Raw genomic sequence first — 22,462 nt, 5'->3', positions numbered from 1 at the left:
TGATTAAAGAATTAGAAAACCCGCCTTATAGACTCAAAGAACTCAATCTATTTACCTGAAAAAACAGAAGGTTAAGGGGTGTCTTGATTGCAGTCTATAAGTACCTACTTGAGGAACACATATTTAATAACGGGCTCTTCAGTCTAACAAAGAAAGGCATAACACCATCCAATGGCTGGAAGTTGAAGCTACACAAATTCAGACTGGAAATAAGGGGTACATTTTTGGCAGTGAGAATAATTAACCATCGGAACAATTTACCAAGAGTGAGGGTGGATTCTCCATCACTGACAAGTTTCAAAGCAAGTATGAGGTTTTTCTAAAAGCTCTGTTCTCGGGATTATTTTGGGGCTGGTCTTGGCCAGTGTTATACGGATGATCACAGTGGTCCCTCTGGCCTTGGCCTCGATGAATCTGGGAGCAGGCGGAGGCTGCACAGACTGGTCCTCCAGCCCCAGCTGGGAGGAGTGCCTGAGCTCTGCAGCATTCCCATCAAGGGACTGCCTCTTTAGGCTCCCTGCTGCTTTTCTCCCTTCCTCTTGGGGGACTTATCAGTTGGCAAACACATGTGAGCAGCCCAGACAATTGGCAGGGCTGTGACTGCACGGGACTCCCAGCTGCACAGTCTGGCCCCATGGCCTGCAAGGCAACATACAGCAACGTCGACATTGTTGAACCAGGACAGGAGGACCCATGGGGTTCTGAGCCAAAGGCGAAGGCAGGTATGGAGGAGCCGGCACTCTCCACATGTCTCTGACTAAGGAGCTCCTGGCCTGGCCAGTACCTGCAAGGAGCCCTCACAGGAACACCTAGGGTGCTGCAGGGAGTGGGACAGCACTCAAAAGGGGGTGCTTTCCCTTCACAATCAGTGCTGGCCCCTGTGCAGTGCTAGAGGGTGCTGTGCTGGAGGAAGAGGGTGAGGTTCAGTACGGGGCTCTGTCCCCTTGCAGTCTGTAAGTCGGTGCCAGGGACACTCACAGAGCCACGGGCGGGGGCTGTGGGTGCTGACTGAGCCGGTGGGGGAGCTGTCACCCTGTACTTCCCTCTCTAGCTGTCAGCGATGTGTACACCGAAGAGGAGAGCCAATATGAGGCTGTCGACCCGGCTGTTGGAGCAAGGAGGAGGCAGATGGAGCAGCAGGATGCTCGGGCTCCAGGTAATGAGTTTGGGACTCGCTGGCAGGAGAGTCAGATGTGCTGGGTTCTGTTCCTGGCTCTGGGAGGAGACTGTGATCTAGTGGGTGGGGGCGGGATTGGGAGTCGGGACTACTGGGGTTCCATCCCCAGCACTGGGAGGGAAGTGGGGTCTAGTGGTTAGAGAGGCTAGAAATGGGGACAGGGGAGCTGGGAGTCAGGACTCCTGGGTTCCTACTTCTGCCACTGGCTTGCCATGTGATCCATCTGTTTGCCACTCTGTGCCTCAGTTTCCCATCCATAGAGTGAAGATTGTGCTCCCAGGAGTGGGGGATTCATTACTGGAGAGGGCTATGCCCTCCAATGGATGCTCTGGCTGTCAGGGCAATGTGCTGTTTCAATGTTGATTTCCCATCTCCCTAGAGTGGGAGTGGAGACGGGGCCAGAGGTGGATTTTGGCCTGCGCGACTGTCCTGGGAGTCTCTGTGCTGCTGAACCTGCTGCTCCTCACACTTGGTGTTGTCCGATGTAAGTACCTCCCTCCCTTCACCTGCATTTGCATGGACATTTCCTATCCACTGTCCAGAGGGCATCTCTGCCCCTGATTGCCCAGGACGCACCTTCTATCACCCACTTGGTACACTGGCAAACAAGGCCCTCCATGCTTTCTCCTTTGCTGCCCCCCACGCCTGGGAGGACCTACCCATTATCCTCCTTTGCATCCCTCTGCAGAACGCTCCTCTCCCAAAATGCCTACCAAAAGCATGACAACAGTCAGGCCGCTGATGCGCTGAGCCCACTGCCCGTTAGGCTGACCAATATCGTCTCACTATTTCCTTGTATGTCCCCATCTGTGTCTGTCTGTTCCCATCCCTTGACCTTGTCTTATATAGATTGTGAATTCTGTGCAACAGGGACCATCTGTCTGCTCTATGTTTGTACAGTACCTAACACCATGGGGTCCTGGGCTAGAGCCTGGGACACCATAATACACCTAATAAATAAGGCCTGATGCCCAGCACAGTGGGGTCCTGGGCTATGATGGGCTCTGAGGCACTACTGGAATACAATGAAAGTACCATCTTCCCCCTCCCCCCGCTGGGGATGGTGCTGCTTCCCACCAGGCTGGGCCCCAAGGCTGACCAGGCTGAGAATGGCCTGTGTCTCATCTGACTAGACCCCTCATCCCTCCAGGATGGGGCTAGAGGGAGCTTTCCTGGTTGCTGAAGGGTGAGTGTTTCAGCCAGCCAGGAGGGGCTGTGTCACAGGCTCAGGAGCAGGGGACTGCTATGGATGAGCTGGCCCTGCCCCTGGGGATGAGCTAAGGACAGTCAAAAGGTCCAGCCTGCTCCCAGTAGACAGTGGCTATGGGCACTGCAAAGAGTGCTGGGCCGTGTGCCCAGGGCAAGGGCAGAGGTAAGGTGATCCGGTGCCTGGTGGCTCGTGTCTCCCCAGTGTTTCTCAACACAGCTGCTGTGACATGGCCGATGCCACTGATGATGTTTCCCATCTCCTGCAGACATGGACATGGCCAGTGCCCTTGAGAGAATGCAAGTGGAGAACCAGCTGCTCCGGGATGTGGGTGAGTTTCCGTGGTGGCAAATCCCAGACCTTTGGCCACGTCTGTGCCCTGCTGGCTCCACCCGCTGCACTCCCAGTGGCCCCTGCCTCCCAACCCTTCCTGAAACCTTGAGGCTCCGGAGTTGGGTGGACTGGCCCTTCCTCCCTCCCCTCACTCCCTTTGCTGGGTAGAGTATCCTGTCGAAAAGGGGACCCGTCACTGTCTGGTCAGTACTGCTGACCAGACACTAAAAGTCTGCCTACCAGAGTAACCGCAATCAACCACCCTGCTGAAAGGGCAGGAAGAACAGCAGCTGCTCAGCTGCTGACAGAGAGAACTGGCTCCCAGATCCTCGGCTCCAGCCTCTGGCTCTGGGGACAGTCCATCCCACTGTGCCCCTATTTCTTTCAACACCCCCTCTCCACCCTTCTGTGCCCTAATTGCCCCCAGCCCCTCGCTTTGGGGACCAGCACCCCCCCATGCCCACTGTTGCACGATTGCCCTGGCCCCTTGCTCCAAGGACTGATTTTCTCTGAGCCAGAGCCCAACTGCTGTGTCCAGATTGGGCAGGCTTCCTGGCAGCTCCTCCCATCCCTGCTCTGCAGGCAGCAGGTAAGTCCTGGGCAGGGAGAGGGCAAGCAACTGGAGGGAGAGAGGATGCAGAGCAGGAGATAAGGCCTGGGGGGAAGAGGCGGGGCAGGGGTATCCAGTCTTCAGCAATTTGAGAGTTGGTTTGGGGCTGGGCTCTGTCCTCGCAGCAAGGCTCCCATTGCTTGTGTTGCCCCGCCCCCAGCACTTACCCCCTCTTTCTACCCATGCTCTCCAGCCTCCGGTTCCTTCCTGATCTACAGTGAGTCACACCAGCTGTGCGTGGATGTGACAGCTGGTGGCTCCCTGACAGCCACGCCCTGCACCCCTGGCGCCCTCAGCCAGCACTTCCAGTGGCTGTCTCAGGGCCAGCTGCTGAGCGTGGCCCACCAGCAGTGCGTAGCTGTGCCAAAGCGGCTCAGCCGGGTGGCCGTGCGCCTGGAGCCCTGCAAGGCGCACAGAGAGCTGCAGCACTGGGAGTGCCGGGCAAACGGACTGCTGGCCCTCGCCAGGGAGAACCTCTACTTCAACTATGGCAACAATCAGAATCACGTGGTGATGCTGTACTCAGGGGTTGGGCCCTGGAGCCGTTGGGTCATCTATGGGAGCCATGAGGACCTCTGCTCCTGCTCCTGTCATGGTGAGTTCCGCAGGACCCACCTGGCTCTGTGGCCTTCACCTCAAACACTCCAGCCAGTGTCCCTCCCTGCCCTAGCTCCAAGCCATGATGGCGCTGCCCATGCACCTGCTGAAACCTGCCCAGCGGTGCTAGATCAATTTGTATAGTGGGAGTGCTGACTGCCATTGACGCAAACTGTAAGCCCTGTATATAATAGACACCACTTCAACCCAAGGGGTGCGGCCGTATCCCCAGCATCCCTAGTTCCACCAGCTATGAACCTGTCCCACCCGCATTCTAACCACCAGACCCCCACTCCCATCCCAAAGCTGGGAATAGAACCCAGGAGTCCCATCTGGGATCATCCCACCCCATGGAGTTCTGGGATTCCTTTTGCTGAAAATGAGGACAAGGACTGTCCGGTCTCCGTTAATGGTTGCCTTGTCTCAGGAGCTCCTTTTCCATGGGCAGGGCCTTCATGTCCAATAGTTGGGGCTGTGGATCCTCCCCACAGAGCGATTCTTCATTGTAAGTGTGATCCGGATGTTACAGATGTCTGCCTGAGTCTGCAGAGAGCCTGAGATGTTGCCTCTGAGGCAGGGGGAGCTGCCCCTGCAGCATCTCAGTGGGGAGATGACTCTGAAATCTAAGGCCATGTAAGGCCTGGTCTGACTTTGCTGAAGTCCATGGGAGCCTTTCTGTGGAGCTCACTGGCTGAAGCCAACCCTTCCACATTGCCCTTAATTGGTTCACCCTCACAGGGCTCCGTCCTGGTGCCCATTGCCATCCTGACTGCGGGTTGTGCTAGCTGAGCCACCAACCGACAGGCCCCCCACTTGGGTCAAACGCAGCACAGGGGGCAGCCACGGGGGTAGCCCAAACCCCCACCCCATCCAGTCCCACATGCTGCTTACCCTCTAATTCCCAGCCCTCTGCTGCGATTAATCATGTGGCTGCACGTTGGCTGAGCAGCCTACAGGATCTCTGCTCACGTTGGCCCTGCCACTGGCCCCTGTGGTGAATTTGCCAGCTATCCGGCTTCTTTCTGTGGCTCAGCCCATTGGGGTTAACTCCCTCGGGCAGCACTTGGTGGTGTTTGGAGGTGGGGGTCTGTATCCAGAGCATGGGTGTCTCACCTGGGTATTGGCACAGGGCTAACAGGCCCCAGAGCTACTGAAGACCATGCCAGTGACTTACCTTAGGTCCGGGGATCTGCATCTGGTTGGCATGAAACACTGAGCTGGGGGTGCTGCAGCCTTCTGTGACTGTACCAGCTTGTGCGACTCCATCTTAACCCAAGAGGAAGGGGGCAGAGAGCCGTGCATGCTGGGACCTCTAGTCTCTTTAGGCTGCACCTCCACATTAAGGCTTTGCAGGGTCTTTGCTCTGGTCTTAGGTGCCAAGAGGAGCAGAGACTTGCTGGCGAGCACCAGGAGGTGGGCAGCAGAGGCAGACCCAGGAATTCAGGCTCCCAGTCCTCTAACTGCCGGGCTTCCCTGCTAGTCGCTGCAGACTGCCCTCGATCCTGAGGCTGCCCAGATATTCCCCTGCCCCAGTGACTAACATGATCTCTCCTCCCCTTCCCCCCCAGTCTGCACCCCATGTCGCAGGGGTTGGACTTTCTTCCAGGACAGTTGCTACTTCCACTCCCGCTCCCTGGGCACCTGGGATGTTGCCAACCGCTCCTGTGCCTCTCTAGGTGCCCTGCTCCTCCAGGTGACCAGTCTTGCTGAGCAGGTGAGAGATGACCATGCATGGGGCAACAGGGTGTCCTGGGGGCTAGCAGGCACTGGAGTGTAGGGGGAAGCATGTGGGGGAGGAAGGCGGATGGGAGGAGCTGGGGAAGGGATCCAGGAGCGGAGTGGGTAGCCAGGATGAGTGCAACCTGCAAAGTGACTCAGCAACAAGGAGGGGAGCCTGGGTTGGAGGCAATAATTAGAGGGGCCAGAAGGGAAGAGAGCCAGACTGGGCCAGGGAGGAGAGCCCCTCATTCTCACTGGAGACCCAGCCAAGGTGTGAGACCAAATTGCCACCCAATCAGTGACACGGATCAGAGAAACAACTGGCTTCAATGATCCCTGCCCCCACCAGTGCAACAGCCCTTCCCCCTCACTGGGTCCCTCCTGTCACACTGTCTGGAGTGGCTCACGACCATGAGTGCCAAGCTCAGGGCAGACTGTCAGTATGCAGGGCATACACCCCCAAACTAGCTGTAGGTTCTGTAATTAGATATCATCAACCCAGCAACAAATGTGAACTCCTGAAGCACTACCCCAGCCTTACCACAGAACCATAGACAGTCCCCTGGGGCTCCCATCTATATTGCCAGCCGGCTGAGCTGGGCTCGTGATAGCTGGCGGCCATACACCAAAGATCACAAAAGATTCAGGTTGCTTTTAGTTCCAAGAGACCAATTTGTACATCAGATCTCACACCAAAGACAATGCTTTTAGCCAATCCAATAGTAAACTAAGGATTTATTAACTAGGAAAAGGAAATGAGAGATATTTACAGGTTAAAGCAGGATACATATATACACAAATAAGTTACCGTCTATGGTTCCGAAAGGTGGCAGAACTGTAGTAATCTGTCCACTGAATGTCTTTTAGGGCCACCCCAGCTTGACTTGGGGATCTCTGCTCCTTTTTCCTAGCTCCAGGCCTGTGAGAGTCCAAACAGCAAAGATAAAAAATTTTCTTGTGTCCCTGTTTTATTCCCCTCTTCCAGCATTCAAGCTGATGGGATTGGCTTTCTTACACATAGCACCTTCATAGGTGTGAGATGGCCATCTCTTTGGATCATGATGTTCCACAATGGCCCATTTCATTTTGACAGTCCTTCTCGATGGGCAGGGAACCATTCTGCCTGACTGAGTTCATAGGTTCAGGGCTGCCACTTTTACAATTATTAAGTAACCCTTACGTATCACCTTATAGCATGGGATACAAACAGTACAAGTGAAATTAATGCAGGTTAGGGTCTTACAAGCATTCCATAGAGTCTAAACACAGCTTTACAAGTCTAACAGCTGTCTTGAACAATACTGACATACAGGTGAGCTGGTCTGATTTCCAGCTATGTATTTGTCCGTGCTCAGCTGATGCCTGTATCCTTGGCAAGAGCTGGCACCTGGTCTTCCAGCGTCACACAGCCCATCCCCCCTCACTGTGCCCCCTCCCTCAGCCCCTCTCCAGTTCACCTCATTGGGCAGCAGGAGCTGTGGAGGGGAAGGCTATTACACTGTGGGGAGGATTGTGGGGCTGCCACAAGTAAAGGAAAGAGATGCCTAGCATGGTCATGAGTAGCAGTAGGTCCCTCCCAGCTCAGTGCTCCTGGGAGCTAGTGTAACCGTGGCACCATGTCATATTGAGCTCCTGTTTCACCATTTATTCCTGCTGAAACCCCACAGACTGCACCAGAGCCTGTCCATGTCCAGCAGCCCCCATGCTGCGTGGGTGACTGGAGGATTGGATGCCAACCCCAGAGTAACGCTATTCTCTCTGACCTCAGGCTCACATCATGGCGTCCATGAAAGCACCATCCTCCTGGATGGGCCTCACTGACCAGGCACTCGAGGGGACTTGGATGTGGATGGACGGGACTCACTCAGCAGCCAATGCCAGGTACTGGAGACCGGGTCTAGGCTGAGAGGCCCCGAAATAGCCCAGAATAGCTGAAGCCATAGAGTGGGAAAATGTCCCTCAATCCTGACATGCAGCACCCTGCTGTTCTGGACCTGGATCCTCCCCAGGCCCATTCCTAGCGGTGTGCAGGGCCCGGGACATAGGTGCCGAGTTTCTACCTGCCAGGGGGTGCTCCCCCTGGCTCCTCCAGGCCCCGCCCCCACTCCACCCCTTCATCCAATGCCCCACCCCACCCTGTCTCTTCCCACCCCCACCCCACCTTTTCCTCATCCAGTTCCGCCCCTCCCCTGAGCGCACTGCACCCTTGCTCCTCCCTCCCCGCGTCTCCAGACACCGCGAAACAGCTGATCGGCAGTAGGCGCTGGGAGGGAGGTGGAGGCGCTGATTGGTGGGGCCCGCCAGCGGGCAGGAGGCACTGGGGGGAGGATAGGTTGGTAGGGGGGCTCCTCCTCACTCCCCCCCGCCTGCCCACCTCCCGCCTCACCTCCCTGCCTGCTGCCTCACAAACCGCGGGGCCCCCCAAAGCATGGGGCATGGGGCAGTTGCCCCCATTTGTTTTACCCTAGGGATGGCTCTAGTTCTCCTCCCAATCTGCCCTCTCAGTCCCCACCCACAACCCCTCCCACATTCTCACCTGGGATTTCTGCCCCCCTCCCTGATCTGTCCCCTTAATCCCTACACACAACCCCTTCCCCATTCCAGACCTGGGATTTCCACCCCCCTCCATGGTCTGCTGGTACCCCTCAGTCCCAACCCACAGCCCACTGCTGTTCCAGCCCTGGTCTCCCACCACACCCTCCGTTCTGCTAGTGCCCCTCTGTCCCAACTCGCAGACCTGGGATCTGCACTCTCCACCACAAGCCACAGCCCCTCTCATTCCAGACCTGGGATTCCCTCCCTCCCCCAAATCTCCCAGTGCCACTCAGTCTTGACCTGCAGCTCCCTGCTGTCCAAACCCTCATCTCCAGGCTTTAACTTGCCCAGTGTAGTTGATCCCAATATCTCCCACCTCTCTGCTGTCCCACTTTGGGTACTGACACCCCCCCCACCCCCGATTGTCCCTCTGGTTCCTGGTCCCTGGGGCGGGATGTTAGGAAGTGACTTCCAGGAAACTGGTTGTATGGGACAATGTTTGTGGGGGAGGAGCCAAGGCCATGGGGAGTTCTGGCACCCGCACCTGGCTATGCAGAGACATGCTCTGGGGGAGGACTGAGATGGGGATTTTCTCTGTGGCCTGGGCTCAATCCAGCATAAGATCCCTCCTCAGTTCTGCACACTCCTGCTCTAACCACCAGTCCCTGCAAGCCCCAGTCCCCACGAGCCCCGGTCCCTTTGACACCTTTGGCCCCCAGCACTCCCCGCCCGCTGTGGGGGTATTGGGCAGGGTAGGCAGTTGCAGGGGGCCACAGGTGGTCATGGGGATTGAAGGGGGCCACAGGTGTCATGGGGACTGGGACTTGCAGGGGATGGTGGCTGCCATGAGGCAACAGGGGCTGCAGGGAACATGGGGACTGGGAGTCACGGGGGCTTGTGACTGCAGGGGGTGATGGGCTGGGGACTGCACAGTCTGATGGATGTGGGGATCATGGGGCTGTGGGGTCACAGGGGCTGCAGCATTACCAGCTCTGCTCTACCCTGTTCTCCCTGTTTTGGTTTCCAGCTATTGGCAGACAGGGGAGCCCAATGGCAGACAGAAGGAGAACTGTGCCCTGGTATGGCAGGATGGGCACTGGTATGACGCCCCATGCACGGAGCAGCACCACTGGGTGTGTGAAGGGGAGCCCTGAGCCTGCTTAGACTAGCCACCGAGCAACCTGGCGAGGCCCTGGCCCTCCCTTTGCCCCTGCCCCACCCCTCTGCCCCCTCACTGTGACCTAAGGACCTCTTGATGCCAACTAGCAGAGGGCACAGTGGTACTAGGGGTACAGATCTCCTCTGAGTTCACTAAAAGAGGTCATGTGATGTCTGTAATGAAACCCTGTGTCATTCCAGTACAGTTAATCATTGCAAGCTATATGGACTAGTGATATTTAAGGAGTTGTGTATCTGCACAAATATTATGTTCTCAAGGTCTGTGTCTGTCTAGGTACTGGCCATTAGCAAAGGGAAAAAGCAGGTTTTCTTTCATGCAAGAAATGTTGATCTCTCTGCCTGTTTGCATGTAAATCAACTACTGTATGGTTCACGATGGGTATCCACTCAGAAGTCTGAGCTGAATGCTAATGAAGAATTGTGAAATCTTCAAAGAGAGGAAATTAACAGGAAGAGTTACACAGCAGGAGTGATAAGAACATAAGACCAACCATACTGGATCAGATCAATGGTGTATCTAGCCTAGTATCCCGTCTTCCGACTGTGGTCTATGCCAGGTGCTTCAGAGGGAATAAACAGAACAGGTAATCATCAAATGATCCATCCGCTGTCTTCCACAACCAGCTTCTGGCAAACAGAGGCTAGGGACACTCAGAGCATGGGGTTATGTCCCTGCCCATCCTGGCTAATAGCCATTGATGGACCTATCCTCCATGAAAGTATCTAGTTCTTTTTTGAACTGTGTTATAGTTTTGGCTTTCACAACATCCCCTGGCAAAGAGTTCCACAGGTTGACTATGCATTTTGTCTGTTTAAAATCTGCTGCCTATTAATTTCATTGTGTGACCTCCAGTCCTTGGTTCTCCTCATTATCCTGTTTAGGGGTAAGACAAGGAACTTTTGAAACTATATCAGGGGTGTGGATTAGCCCCTGGTATCCTTCACTCTGTGAGGACTAGCTGTCAGCAGGGGGCAGGGCAGGGCAGGGGAAGGGGTCTCAACCAAACTGGTTGAAAACACAAAGAACTTGGGGTAAGCTTGTAAGAGACAGGAGAATGCCTTGAGAATTAAGTTTAGGCCTCAGATGGACTTCCCAGGAGTGCTGGTCAAGCACTCCCTGGCACAATGGAAATTTGGCGCCTGTGCAGCCTAGCACCCCAGAGCTGTACCGTCTTGCCCTAGTCAAAAGTCTGAGTAGTGTAAGTTTATCACCCAGTCCAGGTCGGAGAGGACAATGCACAAGTTTTGTTTCTGAGCAGATTCCCCAAGCACTCAAGCAAAACACACTGTTTTAGGTAAAAAATATAAAACAGATTTATTAACTACAGAAAGATAGATTTTAAATGATTATAAGTAATAGCGTACAGATCAAAATTGGTTACCTAAGAAATAAACAAAATCGTAATCTAAATTCTATAGACAGGATTTGAAATAAGCAGTGTCTCACCCTGATGGTACAAACAGTCCACCAATCTTCTATACATAGGCAGGGCTTTCTCCTTTCCCACCTGGGACCCCCTTTCCCAGTTCAGTCTTTTTAACTAAGGTGTTTCCAGGTGTTGAGTTGTAAGGGGAGTGAGTCCCCATGATGATGTCACTTCCCCCTTTTATAGCTTCTTCCACATGCAGGGAACTTCATTGTCCCAAACAAAGTCCCCAGTACAGTTTGTGGAAAAATACAGGCACAAGATGGAGTCCAATATCACATTATCTAGTCACATGCCCTTGAATGCTTCCATGAGTCACAGCAGGCAATACCCATGCATTGGCTGAAGCATCCACAGGAAAGCTCATCAGGTGAGGATAAGTTTTTCCCATGGCCCATTGTTAGAGTTGATGGGCTATTACCTTAAATAGTTCATTCACAATGTGCTGGCTAGACTGGATGTAAACTAACTTGTGGGAGTTACCCAGGAAGAAGCACATTTGAAATACAGATGCATAGTCAATATTCAAAACTCCTGGTACAAAAATGATACATGCATACAAATAGGATAATTATATTCAGCAAACCATAACTTTTCCATTGACACCTTACATGGCATATTTTGTTCAAGATTTGTTGCAATTATATAACACTGGTGAATATGGGGATGCCATGGTGTTACTTTGGAGTACAGAATGTCACAAGGCCCTAGAGAGTGTGTTATGATTTTGGTTTACACTTAGCCATTTGTTTTCCAGTATTCTTATGATTTAGCACTCCAATCTCTTTGCTTTGTTAATAAACTTATTTTTCTGTTTACTATAAATAGACCTAAAGTGCTATGTGTTCAGCAGAGCGGGTTCCAAGGTTGAACGAGGAAGTTGGGGGACCCTGTTCCTTTGGAAGCAGCAGGCCTGAGAATTCTGTGAGTGTTTGGTGATTGGGGCTGGTCACTCCACAGGGACACTCCGATGGGTTGGGGGTAGGTGTATGCCTATCACTCCCTGTACGGAGGTCTGTGGCAACCAGGAAGGCAGTGCTTGTGCTGCCAGAGGCTGGGGAATTCAGGGAGCTGACCCTCGGCAGGCACTTCCTCACACTAAGGGCAGGTGGTGGTGAGGTGCCTCACGACCTTGGGAACCATCACACCCACCTCACCCCTCTCCCAAGCCTATTGTTAGGACCAGGCTGTGGGAAACCTGTGTGCACTTGTCAGCTGTTAGGTTTCAGTCAGGAGGTGAGTAGCAGGGTCAGGAGTGAGCTGGGTCAAAATGTCAGACACCAAGTTGCAGGTGGCAGGCGGCTAGCAGAGTCTGGGTCGAGTCAGGTCAGGAGTTCAGGAAGTCGGGGTCTCGCTCCAGGTTATAGATATCAAGCAAACAGCAAAGTCAAGGAAAAACCAGGGTCAGAAGTTGGAGTCCAAGGCCTACAGCAAGCAGGGTCTGGAGCAGAAGCAGCCTGTGTGGTTGCTCAGACAGCTCCCCATGATGGCTTCCTGGTTTAAATACTAGCATCAGCCAATACTTGGGCTGTGAGGGGCCGCCGCTACTCAGGCCCTGCTGGGTGTTACTTCCTGCAGAGCCTAGCTTCAGAGGGTCCTCCACCGGAAACCCAGTCTAAGCTTCCAGTGGTGATGCAGAAGCGTCAGTGACCCAGAACCCCCCAGGTTCTAGTCCTGCAAGTTCTTACATTGGCCCCCCTTCAGGGTGGTGCTTGTCCAGGTGAGCCTTGTGGAATTCCCCACCAGGTCAGGGGTGTGGACCTGGGAGGCAGGCTGCCAAGTGTGCTCTTTGGGACTGTAGCCTTCCCTGTCCAACAGATAGTACAGGTGGCCATGCCTCCAATGGGAATCTAGGATGGCATGCGCTTGATATTCCTCATGATCCTGGCTTTCCACTGGTTGGGGCAGTGGTGTGGTTTCGTCGGTGAAGGGCTTCAGAAGGGAAACATGAAAAACTGGGTATATTTTGAGAGACTGGGGAAGCTGTAGTTTAAAGATAACTGGGCCGATCTGATGATATATTGGGAAGGGTCCCAGGAACTCGTGGTCCAATTTCCGGGAGGGTCAACTGGTCTGGAGATGTTTGGCTGTGGAGATGTTAACACTGAGCGTTCTTTTTGCCCATGATCCACGTGCCTCTTGTAAGCTTTCTTTACCTTTTCTAGGTGGTTACTGAGTTCCTCCTGAATAAGGTGGATCTGTTGGCCCCTGTTGGTGGTGGCAGGGTTTGGGGAGATCAGGTGAAAATGGGGGTGGAACCAGTAATTAGCAAAGGAGGGGCTCTGACCTGTAGAGGCATGGTCAGTGTTGTTATATGAAAATGCTGCGTATGGCCAGAGCATGAGCCAGTTATCCTGGTGATCATTTATGAAACACTCAACTACTGCTCCAGCACTTGGTTCACCTATTCAGTTTGTCCATCTGTTTGGGGGTGGTATGTGGTGGAGATGGATATGCAGACGTTCAGTAGCCAGAATGCTTTATGCCAGAAGCGAGAGGTGATCTGTGGGCCTTGGCTGGAAACTATATGGTCTGGGTGTCCGTGGAGCTGAACCATGTTGCGCAGCAGGAGTTGGGTGGTAGTCTTGGCAGAGGGCGGGTGGTTGCAGGGGATGAAGTGGGTCATTTAAGTCAAGCAGTCCACGGCCATTAAGGCTACTGTGTGGCCATCAGACACTGGGAGTTCCACAATGAATTCTAGGCTGATGGCAGATCAAGGCCTACGTGGAGACTCCAGTGGTACTAAGGTGCCGAGGGGTTTAATCATAAGAATGGCCATATTGGGTCAGACTAATGGTCTATCTAGCATAGGGGATCTCAAACTTATTTGATCATGCCCCGCACTTCTTTATGTTTGTAGTAGTTTAGTCCCCCCTCCTGCCTGTCACACAAGTACATATACCAATAGAAAAATAATCAACACGCAACTCTCACAAAATATTAAAAACAGTAAGGCATTGATTCAAACAGGGCCATTTAAGTATATACCAATGTAAAGTTTAAGTGAGATGCTGCTTATTGGCTGTTACTAGCGTTATGGGTGTGCCTGTTTTTTGAAGATGAGCAATTTTATCCAGGGTTTGAGACAGCTATCGAGAAATCCCGTTTTGTGTGACAATGAGATCATTGTTTGTTTTTGATGTAAACTAGGGCAGACAAAGCTGTTTCACATAAGTAGGCAGATGCAAAAGGAATTAAGATATTCATTGCAACTATTGATAACACTGGGTAATTAATTCATAGCAATTGACAGCTAGAACTCAGTGGAGTGGAAGCAAATTTTGTTTTCAGTGATCAGTCACTTGAAAAGTCCAAGAGGGCTTCATTTGCCTCAACCAGATTGCTGGCAGAGGTGGTCGCAAGTGGTTGTTGAATCTAGTCATACTTATCAAGAGACAAATCCTCAAAATATTTTTTTAAGTAGCTATTGAGGCCAGTGAGATGATGAGCAATCATTGGTTTTACCATTTCAAGTTCATTATCCTCCAAAAACTCTGCCAACACTGGAAATATTTTTACAATCCCACCTTCCAGTCATTCCTTCCAGCAATTAAATTTCTTCAAGAAGCCATCAATTTTATAATTTAATAGCAGAATGTTAGTATTGGGACCTTGAAGTGAAACACAGCTCATTCAGTTTCTCAAAAATGTCTTCTAAATACGGTAGCTTTGAAAGCCATTTTTCATCTGACAGATGTTCTGCATAAGGTGATCTGGTGTCAAGAAAGAACAAGCGCAGTTCATCTTTCAGCTCAAATAAACGCATCAGGATTTTTCCTCGAGATAGCCACCAGACTTCTGTATGTGAAAGCAGCTATTCCTGTTGTGATTCCATCTCTCTACATAACCTCAAAAACAATCTGGAATTCAGGGGATGAGACTTAACACTGTTCATTATTTTTATTGCAGTTAGCAGGACACAGTTAAATTCCTGTTCGACTGTCTTGGAAGCCAGAGCTGCTCTGTGATAACACACTGTATGAAAACAACATTTGGCACCACTTCAAGAACTTTTGCTTTCAGTCCAATTTTTTTCTCCATCATAGGACTGGCCCAATCTTTACATACACAGCATGACCACTCCAACCCTTCTTCCTGCATGAAGTTGTCAAGACTGCAAAATATTTCTTGTCCTGTTGTCTTTCCTTGAAGTGAATTGCAAAACAATAAATCTTCTTGTAGCTTCCTGTCGTAGCAGTATCTCACATACACAAGTAGCTGAGCTGAATTAGATATGTCTCTAGACTCATTGTGTTGCAAGGTGTATTTGGGACTATATTTAGCACGTTTGATCAGCTGAACCTTTATGTCGCTGGCAATTTCATCGATGTGCTGTGCAACTGTTTCATTGGACAAGTGGAGCTGCAAATTTTTCACCATGCATAATGCAACACATTGTGACTGTGGCAGGAAGAATGAGCATTTTGCCCATTGTGTATGGCTTTTTATATTTAGCAATTAGGTAGGGAACTTTGTAGGAAGCCATTAGTGCTTTTGATGGGGTTACTGTTTGTTTGTTCATAATATCCCTTTCACCTTTAAATTTTTGTTCTTTCCCCTGAAAACACTCTGCTGGCTTATCAGCATGCATGGCATGTTTCGGCTGCAGATGCCTCTTCAGTTTTACGGGTTTTAAGCTATCTTGTGCAAGCCCTTCTGAGCATAAAACACACTGTGGGTGCTCCACTTTTTCAATCATCAAGTAGGTGAATCTGTATTGTATGTATTCCTCTTGATATTTCCTCCATTTGACTTTATGCTGTGTCACGGCCTTATCGGTACTACACTTCGCTGTTTGTGTGGCTTACTTCTCAAGATCTCAGCTGGCACAGCGGTGCTTCACTTGAATCAGTTTTGGCTTCTTTGTTTTTCACCTGAGGTGCATGAATGAGCCAATGAGCAATTGTAAGATGAGCGAAAGCAAAATTGCGATTGTGGTCGATGCTTACAATTACATGTGCACACTGTGTCATAGCAGACAGATTAACATACAGATGACAGTGACTTTGTATGCTGCTATGCAAGCTTAACAGAAATCCGTCAAAATGCATAGCACCACTTAGAGCAGCGTTTCTCAAACTGGGGGTCCTGACCCAAAAAGGGGTTGCCAGCCAGTTGTAGGAGGGTCGTGGTATTGCCACCCTTACTTCTGAGCTGCCTTCAGAGCTGGGTGGCCAGAGACTGTGTTATCCGATCCCACACAAAACAGTGCATCTTATCCCCCAATGGCATAGACTGTGTTCCTTGGGCAAGCAGGTCTTCTTTAGAAGCAGACCGATTAGGAAGAGCAGCTCAGGATGAATTGTGGCATTGGCAAAATTATTAGGCTTGAGACGGAAGGGGGGGCTCCTAAGCTGGTTCCTTGTTTCCCCGGTAGTATTCCCCCTTCCGCAATAGAGCATCAGCTTCCCCGTTTCATTTTTCTGGGCAGTAGGTGATTGCAACTTGAACCATGAAAAGAACAAGGCCCACCTTAACTGCCTCAGGTTCAATGCTCAGGCCTTACAGAGGTACTCAAAGTTCTTATGATTGGTGAACACCTGTACCAGGTGCCAAGCTCCCTCAAGGTGGTGATGCCATTCTTCAAATGCACTTTTTAATGTGAGCAGCTATTTCATAGTTCATTTTGGTTGGGGTAACTTGGAGAGTAGAATGCACAGGGATGCAGAACTGACTGATGTCTCAGTTGCTACCCCAAGGGCCACATTGGACACATTTGATTGCACTATAAATAGGCGAGGTGTATTGCTGAATGAAGCCCTTGGTGAGGTTTTCCTGGATATACACATGTAATGCCTCCAGTTCTGGTTCAGACATGGTGTATATCCATCCATAGGACACCTTTGCTCTGGGTTGTAGGTCTATTGGACAACTTTAGTCCCTGTGTGGGGGTAATGAATCCGTGTTTTTCTTTCCAAATACATCCAGGTAGTCTCAGTACTTGTCAGGAGGACTGAAGTTCTGGCCTGGAGCCCCTCCTGACTGGTTAGCCCCTACCATCTGGGGTTTCACTTCCCAGGGTCTTTTCCAATCCTGGGGTCCTGGATGTAGGCCACTTGGGGCTTGGTCATGTTGTTGAAGGCATGCTTTCTGATAGAATTCAGAGCAGAAGCTAATGCTTCTCTGCTACCAGGAGTCACGTTGCCCCAACCAAGAAATGCCAGGAATGATCAGGAAGAATGGAGAGTGGATCATATCAATGCATATTATTGCCCTTCCACTATGGTCTCTAATGGGATGGTCTCGAGTCACCGATCACGAAGATAGGAGTGACCCATCAGTCGCCTCCACCAGGTCCAGTGTGAGTTTTGGCCAGAGAGGGATCTGGAGGGTTTGGGCTGCCTTAGCATCTATAAAGTTGGCAGCAGACCTAGACTCTATCATAGCTAGCTGTGTGGGGGATCTGCTATGCCTGCCCCAAGACCCGCAACCCCAGCAGTAACTGGAAATGTGGAGAGACACCTGCTTCCCAGGTTGGGTTCTACTTGAGGGTAAGGGAGAGGTTCTGGAGCTTGGAGCTCTGATGGTGTCCAGGCTATACCCCCCAGCCCCCTCCCATGGAGGCCTGGGGTCAGGCCCCCCTTTCCCACGGGGTGGGGGGGGTTGCATAGGGCACCACAATGTCAAAGGGTGGCCCTGCTACAGACTTTGGCATAGAGGGCAGGTGTGGGGACATTGGGCATTTCCCCCTGCTCACACAGCCAAGAGTCAATGCACAGGGGGAGATCAATAAAGGTGTCTAGGTGTATGGGGTTTTCAATGCGGTTTAGATCATCTTTCACCTCCTCATTGAGTCCCTACCGGAACTGATACAGTTGGGCTGCCTCATTCCATTCAATATCAGCCACAGGCCATTGGAAGTGAGTGGTGTAGGAGGCGAAACTTCCAGAGTGCAGCCTCTGTAGAGTGGATGTGATGTGGGTATCAAAGATGGTCACAAAGGCTTGGAGGAAGGTGTCCCAGTCAGAGAGCACTGGATTGTTCTGCTCCAATGGGGGAGGCCCAATCAAGCCCTTTTCTGGAGGGTAGGCTGACTACTAGCCCCACCTTAGTCCTGTGTGTGGGGTACGTTCGGGGGTGGAGCAGGAACAGCAGCCTGCATTGGTTCAGGAACGCTTGAAATTTCCTTCGCTGCCCCTCGAAGCATTTGGGCAGTGACACTGCAGGAGCTGGTGCAGGTGATGGTGCTCTGTTCTGGCATGTAGTGTTGCTGCTTCTCCCCATGAGCATGCTCGGTGCTCTCGCAGGGTCTGTCCTTCGGCAGTGAGCTGCGCCACCTGGGTCTACGACCAGGTTAACCGCTCGTGCTGTGTCTGTGCTTTGAGTGCACCCAGGATGGCTTGGGTCTGTAGTGCCAGGCACTCTGCCTGCAAACAGATGACTTGGTCTTGCAGGTTCTGGGCCCCAGAGGAGCCACTGGTCATATAGGACAGCCCGCCCACTCCATCGTCTGTGGAGGGGTTGGATATGTTTGGGAGGGGCCAGGGTTGGTCTGAGCAAGCAGTCAGGGCTGAGCCATGGGCAGCCTGTGTACAGGTGTGATGGGTTCCGTCACAGAGACCACCTTGGCACTGTCACCTGATATGCTGAGATTACCTCTGAGCCCGTTTTCCCTGCCAGCTTGGGACTCCAGAACCCTGCCTTGTTGAGCCAGACATGCTAGCCTGCTGCAACACAGACCCAGGTCTGGTCCACATTCCCAAAGCTGCAGACTTTCACCAAAAACTGCTCAGCAGGTCACTTATCTCCAGCACCCAGACACCCAGTTCCCAATGGGATCCAAATCCCAAATAAATCCGTTTTACTCCGTATAAAGCTTATACAGGGTAAATTTATAAATAGTCTGCCCTCTATAACACTGATAGAGAGATATGCATAGCTGTTTGCTCCCCCCGGTATTAATCACTTACTCTGGGTTTACTAATAAACAAGTGATTTTATTCAGTATAAGAAGTAGGATTTAAGTGATTTCAAGTAATAACAGACAGAACAAAGTAAGTTATCAAGAAAAATAAAACAAAACACGCAAGTCTTAGCCTAATACATTAAGAAACTGAATACAGGTAAATCTCACCCTCAGAGATGTTCCAATAAGCTTCTTTTACAGACTGGACTCCTTCCTAGTCTAGGCCCAATCCTTCCCCCTGGTGCAGACCTTGTTAGTTCCAGCTCAGGATTAGGGGATTTCTCATGACTGGCAGCCCCTTTTGTTCTGTTCCACTCCCTTTTATAGCTTTGGCACAAGGCAGGAATCTTTTGTCTCTCTGGGTTTCCACCCTTCCTGCTAAATGGAAAAGCATCAGGTTTCAGATGAATTCCAGTACAGGTGACATGATCACATCACTGTAAGACCTCATTCTCCATTCTTTCAGGGGTGGCCTGCACGTACCCAGGAAGCTTTGCAAGTAAACAGAGCCATTCACAACCAGTTGTTCCAGTTGATGGCAGCCATCAAGATTCCAAGCCACCATTAATGGCCTACACTTTGCATAGTTACAATGGGACTTCAGAGTAATACTTCTATTTCTAGCTTCAGATACAAGAATGATACATTCATACACATAGGATGAAAACAATCAGTAGATTATAAGCTTTGTAATGATATCTTACAAGAGACCTTTTGCATAAAGCATATTCCTGTTACATTATATTTACACTCATAAGCATATTTCCCCAAAAAATATGAAATGCAACATCACAACAGGGGTCAGCTGTTAAGTTGCAGTGAGGAGATGAGTAGTGGGGTCAGGAGCCAGCTGGGTCAAAACGCCAGGAAGTCAGGGTCAGGCCCCAAGTTGCAGGCGGCAGATGAATAGCAGAGCCAGGATTAAGCCAGGTCAGAAAGTCGGGGTCAGGTGCTAGGCTATAGACAGCAAGCAAATAACAAAGTCAGGGACAAAGCAGGGTCAGAAGTTGGAGTCTAGGGCCTACAGCAAGCACAGCCTGTATGGTTGCTTAGACAGCTCCCCATGATGGTTTCCTGGTTTAAATACTAGCATCAGCCAATGCTTGGGCTGTGAGGGGCCGCCACTCAGGCCCTGCTGGGCATTACTTCCTGCAGAGCCTAGTTTCATAGGGTCCTCCAGCAGAAACCCAGTTGAAGCTTCCAGTGGTGCAGAAGCATCAGCAGCCCAGAACCACATAGTCCTATAATCTAATCACACAGAGTCTCACACCTATCCCCAGCCCCAGCTCCACCACCCCATGGCCATCCTCTGTCTATCCCTCCCCCAGTTCTCCTGCTAAAGCTGTTGTGACTTTCCTGTGGAGGGAGCCGGGGGATGCAACTGGGCTGCAATTCAGCAAACATGAGCACCCTACCCCTGGTTGGGGCAGCTGGAGCTCAGTGCTATTCCTGGCTGCAGTGTGGAGGAAGATGGGCGGTTAATGCGCCATGCAGAATAGGGGTGGGGTGCTCACTTTTCTGTTGCATGTCACAGACTCCACGAGAGCCACCAACACCCATTTAAAAATCCAGAGTTTGGTATATCCCACACTCCGCCTCTGCCAAGCTCTGCCTACATGAGATGCTGCTCCCAGCAGGTTGTGCCGATATTGGTTCTGTCATGTCATGTTCAGTTGGGGCTCCCTGTGGCCGGGCTGACATTAGGCCTTGCAGGGCTCTGCACAGGCCCCAGGGTCTTGCAGTGACAGCAGGATCTCAGCTATCCTTTAAAAACATGTGTCCAGCCTTGTGGTTCACTACTCTGGGTCAGCCACTCTTGTCAGGCCTGCCATGCTCAGTGTACCCTGTGACGGGTTGTCCCCCCTTCCGCAGTGCCACTTTATGTACTGGGGTTCCACTGAGCCCACCTGTTCCACCAGACTGGGCTCCCTCACCCTGTCCTGCTGCACACACACACAGGTAGGGACACACCCAGCTGCAGAATGACACCAATACTGAAATCAGTGCTGCATAGGAAGGCTTTCAGCTAGAGAATTGCCCAGCACTCAAGTGCACACTCTCTCTGGAGTGTAAACCCAAAATTATATTGTCTTGCACTGCACAGAAATCTATACGTCATCAGCTCATGAAATCTGCCCCCTCCCTCAGTGTGGAGGAAAATACGTACAGCTTTTTGCCCCCCCCCCCCAGTTTGAATTACACAAACTAGTTTTGGAATAAACAAAAACAAGTTTATTAACTACAAAAGGTAGATTTTAAGTGATTATAGGGGACAGCAAACAGATCAAAGCAGATTCCTGAGCAAATAAAACAAAACACACAAACTAAGCTTAATACACAAAATTAACTGGTTAATAGTAGAAAATTCTCACTCCAAGTGTTGTTTCAAGCAGGTTGCAGAGTTTCTTGAACGTAAACTGCACAGTTTGCAGCTTAAATCTCCACGTATTCCTTTCATAGGCTAGATCTTTCTCACCTTGGCTCAGCCCCTCCCATCCAGTTTAGTTCCTTTGTTTCTTCAGGTGTTTTCAGCAGTCTTCCTTCTGGGGCAGGGAGGCAGTGGAGAAGAATTACCTCACTACCCTGCCTTAAATAGAATTTACATATAGCAGGAATCCTTTGTTTCCCAGTTTGACTCCCACCCCCTCTTGATGGAAAAACACTAGAAGTCCAAGATGGTGTCCAGTACCAGGTGACATGATCACCAGACCCTGCAGTGTCAAAGCAGCATCCCAGGAAACTTCTCAGGAAGGAGGGAGATTAGCATCTTCAAATACCTATTGTTCCCCCAATGGCCCATCCAAGCTGTTTGCATACTGTCTGGTGAGCATTCCCCAGGTGAAAACACAGTTGTAATTGTTACATAGTCAATATTCCTAACTTCAGATATAGAAATGATACAGGTATACAAATTGGATAATCACATTCAGTAAATCATAAAGTTTCCAATGATACCTCACATGACCAATCTTGCATAGAACATATTTTAGTTATGCCATATTCATATCATAAGCATATCTCTATGAAGAATATGGGGCGTAGCGTCAAACACCCCACACACTAGGGTTATTGTCTGTATCTAAAAGCTGTCATGTAACACGTCACTGGCATATGAATAACTTACTGATCATTAATATTCATGCATGATGTATGTACGGTCAACCCACAAAGGATTATACAGATGTGCTGGAGTCATGACTAAAATGGGTTGAAAGCAGGCATGTCAGGAGTTAACAGGGTTGTTCCAGACAAAGGGCTGCAGCTCCGCCTGCTTGAATGTGTCTCCTGTGTAAATGGAGCAAGGTGGGACCAAAGACAAAGAAAAGAACATTTGGTGGGAAAGGAAGATCGGTGAGGAACCTGCCTTGCTAAGTTAAGTCTTAGCCATTACAAAGCGTATTTGTACTTTGGTTGTTCATAATGTGTCCTGTCTTTATTCCTTAGACTTGAACACACTTCAGCTCTCTCTCTCTTTGATTTAATAAACTTTTTTACTTTTTATCTAAACCAGCCCAGTGCTTTGATGGAATTGAAGTGTTTGTTAACTCCAGGCGAGCTAACAAGCGGCTGTTTCTGTCTCTATAAAGAAGCAATTAATTTAATAACTTCTGTGAATTGTTCCTGGAGTGGAAGACAGGGTGGGGGGGAATTCGGGACTTGGAGGGCATTGGGGCCACTCTGCAAACAGTCACTGGGCCATGGAAGCCAGGGTCTGACCTGAATGCTTGTCTGTTGGTGTCCAGGCTATGAGCTACAGCAGCAGAGCATTTAG

At 50.8% G+C, this 22,462-nt stretch overlaps 1 protein-coding gene across 3 annotated transcripts; it reads left to right on the top strand.

Moving 5' to 3' along the window:
- The first annotated feature begins 587 nt into the window (after nt 1-587).
- Nucleotides 588-22,116, top strand: LOC144277587 (macrophage mannose receptor 1-like). Of its 3 annotated transcripts, none has more exons than XR_013348465.1 (10): nt 588-722; nt 1,052-1,156; nt 1,557-1,661; nt 2,653-2,715; nt 3,521-3,922; nt 5,493-5,638; nt 7,412-7,524; nt 9,206-9,941; nt 11,613-11,708; nt 19,157-22,116. XR_013348465.1 is itself a non-coding variant. In XM_077838479.1 (8 exons), the coding sequence occupies exons 1-8, from the start codon at nt 635-637 to the stop codon at nt 9,330-9,332; spliced, it is 1,149 nt and encodes a 382-aa protein (XP_077694605.1). In that variant the 5' UTR covers nt 588-634; the 3' UTR covers nt 9,333-11,609. The 3 variants fall into 3 exon arrangements, 1 of the variants encoding a protein (XP_077694605.1); XR_013348464.1 differs by lacking the exon at nt 19,157-22,116 and adding an exon at nt 14,694-17,493; XM_077838479.1 differs by lacking the exons at nt 11,613-11,708; nt 19,157-22,116 and having other exon boundaries at nt 9,206-11,609.
- Nucleotides 22,117-22,462: the final 346 nt, after the last annotated feature.

The sequence above is a fragment of the Eretmochelys imbricata genome, chromosome 20 (genome assembly GCF_965152235.1).
Source record: "Eretmochelys imbricata isolate rEreImb1 chromosome 20, rEreImb1.hap1, whole genome shotgun sequence".
Taxonomy (NCBI): Eukaryota; Metazoa; Chordata; order Testudines; family Cheloniidae; genus Eretmochelys; species Eretmochelys imbricata.
Note: the sequence above shows the minus strand (reverse complement) of the source record. Positions and strands in the feature narration are given on the sequence as shown.